The 11398-nt window shown below is 39.9% G+C and overlaps 1 protein-coding gene across 5 annotated transcripts in view; it reads left to right on the top strand.

The window, feature by feature from the left end:
• Nucleotides 1-9329: 9329 nt before the first annotated feature.
• Nucleotides 9330-11398, top strand: part of LOC311440662 (uncharacterized protein) — a 29285-nt gene continuing 27216 nt past the window's right edge. For all 5 annotated transcript variants that reach the window (XR_014695526.1, XR_014695527.1, XR_014695528.1 and 2 more), the window contains exon 1: nt 9330-9692. Coding sequence is in view for 1 of the 5 variants with exons in the window: in XM_084527826.1 (XP_084383952.1) it covers nt 9621-9692 (72 nt within the window). In the remaining 4 variants the exon portion in view is untranslated. The remainder of the gene's footprint in view (nt 9693-11398) is intronic.

The raw sequence follows: 11398 nt of genomic DNA, 5'->3' as shown, positions 1-11398 counted from the left end.
GATATAACTCTTTCCTTATAAAAGAACGGTCAAGTGCAAGTAGCCTCACTCAACTGGTCCATAACTTTTTGACTATGCAAATTCCAGCAGGCCCAAGTTTATGACTCACTTTGGTGTACCTCAAATATTTCACTGCATCTGTAAGTTAGTATTATGTTAGACCTCTTCATGCCTGAACAGGCTCATTGCTAGCTCACTCCCATTGTCAATTCTGGTGTTAGTCCCTTTCATGGTTTGAAGAACTGGGAGGTAGTAACAGGAACTTTTCATTTTTGAGTTTCCTTTCTTATCCCATGATTGTTTTTGCAAGTTTCCTTCCTGCTAAAACAGAGGACAGCAGACTTAGTGTTCCTCATCTTCCAAATCAAGCATCTTTTTACAGACAAGCTGCTGAGGAGTGGTTTGACTACCTAGATACAGGTGCCAAGTTTCATTTTTGATGCCTTAGAGAATCTTCCTTCAGCTGCATCTGAAGAGCACAGATCTCCCACATGAAGGTGTTCCAGGTACTCTGTGGTGTCTAAAATGGCACTTCCTGCCTGTGTTTAAGAACCCAACCCTCCTCACTGCCTGAAATGAGGTTGCTTTGTTTGTTTTCCCCACAGATTTATAGTTCCTATTATGTAGCATTCTTTAATTGCCCTTGTATCCTGCTGTTCTGTGGGGTGTTACCTTGCAACAACTAATTGGGCTGTTCTTCAGTTTCTTCAGATTTGATAAGGGCATAGCAATACATAGCAATACAAAGCTGAGCTTCAATTATGGAGAATAAGAGGGGCAGGAGAATGAAATGATTTGTATAATTTTGTGATTATATATAATTTGTGTAATCTTGTAGTGATACAACTTGTGACTTTTCAAAACCTTGCTTCGAGGCACTGGAACAGGCTGCCCAGGGAAGTGGTGGAGTCACCATCCCTGGAAGTCTTCAAAAGACGTTTAGATGTAGAGCTTAGGGAAATGGTTTAGTGGGGACTGTTAGCGTTAGGTCAGAGGTTGGACTCGATGACCTTGAGGTCTCTTCCAACCTAGAAAATTCTGTGATTCTGTGATTCTGTTCAGGTCTCACCAGCAATCTGAATGTGCTTCTGATAGCAGGTGCTACACTTTTTCATGCTTGTCTGCATGAAGCTCCTTTTAAATGCGCAGAACTGTGAGACAGTGACTGTAATGGTCATGCTTATGTCTTCATAAAAATGAATAGGGTATTTGTTTCTCTGTACTAAAGTATTTTTTCAGATTGGGGATGGTCTTTGGCCTCATTTCTGCACTGAGAGTGTATTTCCATTTTTCTCTGAAATATTCTGGTAAGTTTTGTAACTTAATGTTACAACTTAAAGTTTTGTTACATGATGTAACTAACTTGCCACTTTTGCTTCAATTTTTAGTATAATCTAAATATATCCACTTACTCTTAGCTTAGTTTATAGGCTTATATTTAGATTGTTACTTCAAAGAAAATTATCCTTGCAAATATTTTATCTTCCAATTAAAATATTTTCCAGTGGAAGAGTTCAGTAGTTATTGTTTGATTTCATGAAGGTTGAAGCTGATTAATTCTCTGATGCTGTATTCAAGTTTTTTCCTTCAGTTGGTTTTAAAAGGCTTTTATTTCCATTTTCATCCATAGGCAGAACACAGGATAGTAAACGCATTTCAGTACTTTCAGACTATTTGGAGTACTTTGCAGATGGTTTATAAGATCAATTCCTGACTCTGTTTTTCACAAGAAACTGGTAATTTTCCAACTTTGATATAGGATGTAAAAACATGCTGTTGTTCTTGAAAACATTTCACAGATTTCAGAACATACGTCTTTGAAAACTGCAATATCTTTACAGTAATGTTGAAAAACATTTTTTTTTTTTTTGAAATAAGTGCTTTATTTGATGTTGGTTTACTTCATTATTCATATTAGCTCTATGACTTGTTCAAGTCTAAATCATTTTCAGTAAACCAATTTAGTAGTTCTTAAAGACGCTAAAGTGTTCTCTATCTCAAGAGAAGGAAGTATTTTTCATATGGTAATGTTTGTTTTCTCATTGTTCCATTTTTCAAATCATAATAGTTTAAAGATAAAAAGTGATAACCATACTAGGTTTTTGTTGCTGTTGGTTTGTTTTTAATTAAACTCCCAAGGTAAGGTACTCACAATTACTATGCTACTGCTGTTTAGCCCAGCAGTCCTAGTCATGCACCTCCTAGTCACATCTGAGTCCTGTCTCATTTAAGAATGCAGTTTACCTCCTGCCAACCACCATTTCTGATTTCTATAGAAATAGAAATTACATGGCTCCCAGGCAGGAACTGTGGTGTTTCTGCACGGGTGCTTGATATAAATGGTCAGGGGAACAAAATCTGAAGTCACGCCCCAAAAGGTAAATATAGACATAGCTGTTAAGAGCTGTCTAATTTTAGTCATTTAACAGAATCATCTTAAGAGATAAACCTAGTTTATGTGGACTCCCTGTGTAGTCACTAGAAAGCGGCAGACACTGTCAGAAGAGGATTCAGATTGTAAGTGGGCTGGATTGCTCTCTGGTGGAACTCATCAAATTATGTTATGATGAAAGTGACCACACACAGTTAGGGTGGAGAAGCTGTTGTGCTGTAAATTCACAGCCAGGCTCTCTGAATATGGCTTTTCTTGTGCAAATGAGATGCCTGGGTTCTTTTACCCACATAAGGATCCTACTTTTCTATGTTGAATAGCCTTGTTTCTTCTGTACAGCAAAAGACGGCTGTGCTCCACAAATGCTGCTGCATTCAACTTCCTTTCAGGTGCTACCCAAATGATAGAATGTACTAATTAAATTCAACCAGTTAACATAACACGGTTTCACTAAGTTACTACCAATAGATGAAATACAGACTTAAATACATAAAAACATTGTTAAAGTCTGAAGGGATCCTGTTGGTTTTAGTTTTTTGTTTTTAATTCTGCATAGAGTTGCAATGTTAAATAAGCAGCTTGAGTTTGAATCAGTGGGATTGTATAAGTAATTCTTTCAGAATGTCATAGACTTTAGTCTGGGGATGATTCTATAAAATATACTTTGCAAAAATACTGTTTTCCATAATGGAATAGTGAAAGAAAATTCAATGTGACAAGAAGTCAGATTTTACCATCTTACTTGTCTGACTCTCTGTAATAAAATACATGCTCATACCTGCTTTTAATTTAACTTCAACTTCCTTATATGCTTCTTTGTCCTATCACGTATACTGGTTTCAAAATATAAACTAAGGTCAACTGTATCTGTGCTTGAAGAAAATACAATATGCACTGAAAAACCATGATCATCAAAAATTGTTAGGAGAAAATTACATATAGTGTTTAAACATGTTGCCAGACATGTTTATGTATAAGGTAAGTTTATAGCATATGGAATACTGTGAATATATAGTGACAATTGTATGCAGCTTGTCTCATGCTCATTTTGGTTACATAGACTTCCTTCATGTATTTGAGCACTTTAGTGGCCTAAACGTTGCAGTAATTATTAAGATAATCATGACAGTTTGGAATGTATTTTTGCTGAGATGTACCTTCACAGAACAGTTGCGTGAGTTACACAAGTTGGTGCTCTTAAAGGCAGTCAACACAATAATAAAGTTTAAACACAAATTGCTGTATAGAATCAATATGCATCTGAAAAATAGTTAAAAATCAGTCATTTTGTAGAGCATAAATGATTACTCTAGGGCATCATCGTGACAGAATCAATGGTCTCTTTTCTAAAAGAAACAGTATCATGATTTACCTCTTTACTTCACCCCTTCTGCTTTATATGTAGGAACAAGAGAGCAGTATCATGACAGTTGTTCGACTGACAATCTTTAAATGGTATCCATGAAATGAGATCCATGAGTGCCTTTTTTTTTTTTTTTCCTAGCTCGTCTGCTTAACAAGGAATTAAAAAAGGAGGTGGTACTCACAAAGTGAAATTCACTTCCTGTAGAGAACTAAAACACAGTGAAGGCTGACATGAAAATAAACTGAGGTATATACCTTGTGATAGTTTGTAGTTATGAAATTCAACTCAGGCTGAAAGAATGAGAAAAGGGGCAATAGGTTTATTGACCATCGCTGTACAGCTGAGAATAAGGGCCACCCCTGTTTAACCATGTTGCCATTCTTTGTTCTTTAAACCAATATGAGAGAAAATTGTATCCCATTAAGCCATCTCCTGTCTGCCAGTGATGTAACTCCTGGTCTCTATGTGCTCTTAGCAGGTATTTGAGATGGAGATTTAGGCTGTATCCTCATAAGTAATATGGGCCCTTGGGGACAGGAAGTATTTGATGCTGCTCTAGGTGATCCTGATCACTGTTCACGGTTCTGCTTTGCTGTGGTTGTGAAGTGACTGGAAAAGCTGTGCTGCTGTTAACCTGCAGTCCTGCACTGCATGTGCTGCTCTTAATGAGAGGTCCTAATACAGGCTTTTTATACCAGTTAGGAAGAGCTGCTTCCCAATTCACTTTAGTATGCTAACTGACACACAGCTACACTTTCTTTCTGGTCCTGTGGGATTGTTTTGGTTGTAACTGAGTCTGTCTTCCTGCAGGTTTTAAACATGACAGCACTTTTGGGGAGACCCATCTGGGCAGTGGTGTGTGAAAATCTTACATATTTCACAGAAATGGAGTAGATTAAATTGGCATTACACTAGGTAGGCATGCTTGGTATAAAACAGATACATGTTCTTTCAAATACAGTTAAAGGGCCTAGAAATGCTAATTAGTTTTTTGTTTGTTTGTTTTGTATAATGAACATAGTACATGGAGCTAGCATGTAATGATTACATAGACTATCCTTTTGGTTCATGCTACATGGCAATTTTTTAATTTCAGATAGCTGAGCACAGGGAAAAATGCAAAACGTTTTGGAGGCTGGTAGAGTATTTTGTTTGTATAAATGAAACAACGCTTCTTTCATAACTGTGAAACTTCCTATTAAAGGATGCACATAACTTTCAAAATAAAGAAGATGCTTGTAACTGTAAATGACTATGATCTGTTTGCTGCTCCCCCACCCACTTAGAGGCAAAAACTATTTATGAGGCTTTATTAAGTGCAAATAATTCCCATGACTTCAGCAGAGAAGAAACAGCTGCAGAATATAGTCTGATTTACATATAAATGACATGATTTCAGCTCAGAAAAGGAAAAGGATATAGAAAAATGTGTATTTCTACAGTGAAAATCTGATAGTCACACATATTAAGATCAGCTTGTGTAACTTTTTTAGCCTGCTGCATGTTGACATCTGATCATGCTTCCAGCTACACTTGGTCTCTATCAGCTGTACCCACTATGGAATTGTGAATCTCTGCTTTTGGGCTAATTAAGCTATCATTTTTTAAAAATAGATTCCAAAACATTTATCTAAGCTGTTTAAGCACTTACAAATTCTCAGAATATTTTATTAATACAAGTGGGCAAGGGCAATTTCTATACTACTTCTTCAGTACTGTGAATGTGTGGTGTGAGGGAACTTCTCTTGTTTAGATAAGACAGAAAGAGTCCTGCTAACTTGCTCTAGTCACTTCAGTAAGTGGTAGGATATAAGGCAGACATGGGAACATTAGTTTTACTGTCCCAAATAGTTTCCTCCAGGTTTTCCATTTTACTAAAGATAAGTTCATGCTTCTAAATTTACTGCCCATCATAGGCCACCACTGGCTAATTGAAGTGCATGGCCAAAACAAAAATCAAGTGTTCCAAAGCTTAAAGTTTGAGGAGTATCCTCAGGAAGTCGTGTAGCGTGAGAGAAAGTGAACATGGAGCTCCAGTCAACAGCTAGCCACTTCCCTTCCTGCAGGGCTAGGACTGGGACTTTGCAATGGAGTATTTGTTTATCGACAGGCTCCTGCTATTTCTTAGATACATCCTAGCATAAAAGAAGGATGTTAGGGAGCCAGGTAATAAAGGGTTTGGAAGAGAAGGAAATGTCTCCCTAAGGTTGCCAAATTTTGTTTTTCAAATTTTTGCTAGGCAGAGGCCTTACTGAGATGTATGCCATTGCCAGGAGCTATGGGTTTTCTGCTCAGAGGGACTGACTAGCCATAGCGAATTGTCATTAGCCTGAATGCCGCCTGAAGAGGCTTGATGCAGCTTAGTAAAGGAAAAGTGTGGGTAGTGCTGTTTATAAACTGGTATATATTGAGGTAAGAACTTCTTTCTTAGCAATTTCTTTTGGTTTATAAGTGTTATTAATTCATCTGAGTGGAAGTGAGTCAATAGAATTTATTACTAGGATTTCCAAAGGTGAGTATTTTTTATTTGTTTTGGTTTTGTTTCATGATTGTGATATAATATTGTAGCTTTTGTCGTCCAGACTTCTTAGGTTACTGTGTGCAGGAAATAAAAAGATTTTATCCCATGGCACCATTCTTGTGTCTTACAAGTTATGCCTGGAGGAGGTTTTTCTGCCTAGTTGGAAATTTCAGCTCCAAGAAGCTGGATCATTGACAACATTTTCAGTATCTCCTCAGTTAAAAAGATTTTGGGTTCTGAGATTAGTTGGGTGGTTTCTTACAATCATACTGATAGGTGTAGAAACAGCATTCAGTAAAGCATCACCACATTATCAAAATAATTTTAATTCAAAAGGATGGCAGTAGAAAAAATGAAAGAAAGAAAGTGATTAATGGCATTTCAGAGACTGGAGGCTTGCTTAGTGAGGAAAATAACCTGTTTTAGGAAGATAAGAGGTACAAGTGGATCTCTCTCCTGGGTGTGATTGTTTCAGACAACCATATTAGCAGAAGCTTAGATACATTCTTAGTTTCTGGAACAGATTTACAGAAATGACAGTGTATACTGAGGATGATGGTAATAAAATGGACAGTATATTCTGGAAGAAAATAAAGTTGGCTGCTTGAAATGGTGGAAAATGGTTTCAGATAAGCATGTGATTCAATTGAAATTAGTCTCTGTCCATAGAGTTTATAGCAGCCAATCAGAAATGCTCTATCAGTTCAAGCAGTTAATAATATTTCAGCACTGTAGCTTAAGGGATACAGTTTTCAAAATTATTGCAGTGTGGGACCAATAAATTTCAGCACAAATAAGGCAGTACTCTATATAATTTATTTTAGATTCACTTCTAGGGTATGTTCTGACACTCCACATGAAAGTCAAGTTGTCCATGTAAACTGGTTTTCAGGTGATAAGTTGACCCCTGGGGTTTTAGTAAAATAATATAATTCTATCTGATTTTACAATCTATAAAAGCTAGTTAGCTGTTTGAAGGATTTGATAAGAAAGAGTAGGGGGAAAAAAAGCTTTTGTACAGTGACATTTTTTTCTCATTAATGGGGACAGTGTTAGAATCTCAAACTCCTGGATTTGGTAGTAAATACTCTGTTGACAAATGTTTTGGGAAGTCATTGGTCTGTGTGAGGAGAAGTATGTGTGTCTAACCCTCTCTTCTATGCATATGGAAAAAAAGACACGTTACTAATGTGCACATGCAACCCTTCAAACGAAGGGCATTTACTGTGCCACCATCTGGTCACCCTTTTAAAATTCATCCTATCCACAGAACGTGCTTCTGCAGAAGTTTTGCTGAAGAATGACTGCCTTATGGTGCCTGGAAGAACACTAAAAGAAAAACAACAAAACCGTTTTTCTTGCTAGCATTCTTCAGTAGTTAAACATAGAACAAAACAAGTAGTAAACTGAAAAGAAACAAGGTATTAATTTATTGTCTCAGCATTCACATAGGACCTGCTGTAAACTTTGTTATGACTTGTGGATTTTATTTAAATTTAATTGTATTTACTTGAGAATACTTAAAGATAGTTCCTAGCATACTGTATGGCTTCACTGTCAGTTTAAGTAGATGCAAAGTTGGGTAGAGGTTTCAGTGCATTTTGTTTTATTAGCTGGGTGTATCTGCATGTAATTGCCTGTGAAATGGAACACTACTGAGCAATAGTGGGGAAAGTAAGGTGGTGGTAAAGGGGACTAGTCATTAGGTGGGTTACTTTTGGTGTCACTGTAAAATGCTGAAAGTGTTTTTGTTTAGTATGGTTGAGTGCATCTCTATGAATTTTGAGCAAAAAAATACATCCTGCTTTAAAAAAAAAAAAAAAAAAAAAAAAGCAAGCTCAAGAAAACAGGACTTTTTACAGTCTATATAAACAAAAAGTATTGGTTCAAAGAAAAACCCAAGTCATCCTTCAGTTCCTCCTCATGTAAAAAGAATCTTGAATTCTGCCTGTTTGTGATGTGATGAGCGTTCAGTGTGCATGCTCAGTTCACTGCAGAAGTACTGCCTGTTCCACTACTGTGTTGCTGGGACTTTGGTAGGGCATGGAGAGGCAGGCTGCAAGGAGAATGCCCGTTCACCTCCTGTATTCTGAATTACAGGAGGGAGAGGCAGATGTCTGCTGCTCTGAGAGGAACTGAGTAATGCTCAGGGGAGGGAACATCTGGCACTCCCAAATGGGTTGGAGAAGGAAAGTGCAGTGAGCCAAGATCCTGTAGGCAGCATTGTGGAGGAGCTGGGGAATTGCATGAGGTTAGACCCAAGCTTTTTATGTGACAGAAAAATAAAGAGTTCCCTCAAGAAGGTTGAGTGGTATCTGTGGTACTCTGTGAATCACTTGGAAATTTTCATATTGGAAGCAAAAATGCAAAGATTCACCCTACATCGACCCAAAGGGGGGGGGGGGGGGGGGGGTGTTCATTTTCACGCTTTTCTATTTAGTCTAGTCCATCCAGCCCATCAGACTTCTAATGGTTTAAAGAGTAATTCTCTCCTGTGATTCTAATAATACCTTCTCTTAGAAATCTGGATTCTGTGGGTGTGCTCGTCAGAAGGAAAAGCTTTCACCTGAAGAAACTGGCTAATTCAGGATCCCAATTCAGCTCAAAAAGAGCTAACTATTCTTTAATGTTGTCTTTTATGTTTTTGTTTGGTTGGTTTTAGCTTTAGAAAAGAGAAAATTGGGTGCTGGTCCTGCAAAAAGGGTAAGTTGTAACAGGTGTGGGACAGGCCTGGTCACTCACTGGAGCACAGTCAGGCTCACTCGGGCATGCATGAGCTCTGGGAAAGTGTGTAAATTCCAAGTATTGGTCATGTTCTTAAAGTGCTGAAGTGCCTTTCTTAGAGAAAAGCAAATTTGAAAACCAGAAGAGATTAGGAATAACTCTGATTTCTGCTATTGACTAGATTTACTCTGCATTAATGCTTTCCAGAGTAGCTATATACTCTTCTTTGGGTTATTTGTCACTCTTAGGTTGATTTTAAAATGTCCTCTGCTTTCAAGGTTTCAGGTGTTAGCACTGAAATGTTCAACTATGCATTGAGGTGTTGAGGGTTGCACGCTAATTGTAGGACACACCTTTTGCTGACTTGAAAGCCTATAAGAAACTGTTTCCTCTTCTGGGGTGGGATGATGTGGAGAAGGAAGTAAAGCACTTCTTCATACTCCTCCATATCCTTTATATGTTCTGGGAGTGCTAGGCTGATACAGTGTCAGCTGCTGAAGCTACATTATAAGTATTCACTGGAAAACTTGTGAGTGTGGCTATACGTAAGGCGGCTGTCAGACATGGAAATACTCTGATATAGGTTGTGGATCAAGGCAAGCACTCAGAGCAGCCACATGTTGAGTGTCAGCCTCCGCAGAGCAGCTCAAGAGAATCAATCAGCTCCCCTGAAGGCACGGGCAGATCAGGTAAGATTGTTAAGGAAGACTCCCACAGGTTATTTTTATGAAGAAACCTGTCCCATAACTTTTATTGTGGAGAGGAACATCTGGTCTAAGACTTTTAATTCAATTCATCTCATAACTTAAAAAAGAAAAGAAAACAAAAACTATCAGGCAACATATTGCCACCTCCAGAGGCACAGCTTTAGGAACCATCTGAGTACTGAGGCTTCTGGAGCAATGCAGACATGCTAAGTTATGGGCATTCTTCATCCTCATTGCTTGTATTTTGCCCTTTCTCTGCTGTGGACAAACATAATGCAGATGCAGTTAAGAAGCCATGGTTTCTATTGCTAGACAAGACTGTGCTGACCGGCCAGCTATTTTTAGAAGTTAGTGTGACTGGAACATGCTCATGAAGAAACTGGAACCTAGCCAATAATGAAAGTACTCACTGAGAGTGTAATTCTGTGTTAAATGTGTTCCAGCAGAAAAACTGGCTGGCACTACTTGAGGCTGAGTGCTGCTCCTGCCTTGTGCCACCCCAGCTGTTGCGCCAACACAGTTGTTCTGTAGGGTTGTTCTGTGAAATTACTTAAAACCGGTGACTGATTATACACTGTCTCCAGCCCTTTAGGAAGCTTGTCTCTTATCAGTGCTGTTCTTACTAGGAAGAAGTGGATGTGTGCAAAAAGCAAAGCAGACTAAAGCTCACGCATATGACAAGTGAACAACACAATGCTAGTAAAATAGAGATCCTAAATCTTGCTTGGAATTGCCATTGGCAGCTATTAATGTCTTTTCAATTGTGTTTTTTATTTCTGTCTTAGTAACAACTTACTAAGATGTAGTCCTGTGTGGTAGCCTCATGAAAAGTTGAAAGTGCTTGGGATGCTCCAAGATCTCATCACAGCTTTGCAGCTTTACATGTGGCCTTGAAATAGCACTGGGTTTGTGTCTCTGGTGAAAGAGCTGCAAAAAGAGTAGCATGAACTTTACATTGTCAGTTGCTAGGAGCATGCACTGGGAAATGAGCTCTCTACCACTATCTGGAATTGGTAATAATTCCAAGTACTGGCTAACAGCTGTAAACATCTCCGAAAGCCTCTGACACAAGGCTTCAGACCACATTTATTTAAAAAGAGCGCTGCATGCCCTGTTAATGCGGCTTCCACAGCAGCCTCACGTTGGGCATCTCCCCTTGCTACACCAACACGCCCCAGCCAGAGGTGCACTGCAGATCACTCGCCTGCCTTGAGAAAGCTGTACGCGGGAGGAGCTGGCGTTTGTTTTGTTTTACTTAAGCCAGGCGTACGAACGGGCGTTAAGAGGCGCGACTGGGTTTAAAACTGCCACGAAGGCAGCTCCCGGGGCCGAGGCGGCCTTGCCGGGCTGGCAGAAGGGCCGCGCTGTCCCCGGGCTGCGCTTCGGGGCCCTCCGCGGGGCCGGGCCTTGCGCAGGCCGCCGGGCTGTGGCGCCATTTCCTTGCGCCCCCTTTCCGCGGCCGTCGCCATCGAGAGGGCGGAGCGGGCGCCATCTTGCCTCTGTCCCGCGGGGCGGGCTCAGCAGCCGCCATGGTGACGGCGGGGCCGTGTCCTGCGCCCGGTGCCGGTAGCGCTGGGCAGACTCGCAGGGGCCGGGTCGTGCAGGCGGCGCCGGGCTGCCCGGCAGGGACTCACGGCCCGCCTCGGGCTGCGGCTCCCCGCTGCTGGCCGTGCGGCGCTGTTCTTGCC

The sequence above is a fragment of the Aythya ferina genome (assembly GCF_964211825.1).
Source record: "Aythya ferina genome assembly, chromosome: 8".
Taxonomy (NCBI): domain Eukaryota; kingdom Metazoa; phylum Chordata; class Aves; order Anseriformes; family Anatidae; genus Aythya; species Aythya ferina.
Note: the sequence above shows the minus strand (reverse complement) of the source record. Positions and strands in the feature narration are given on the sequence as shown.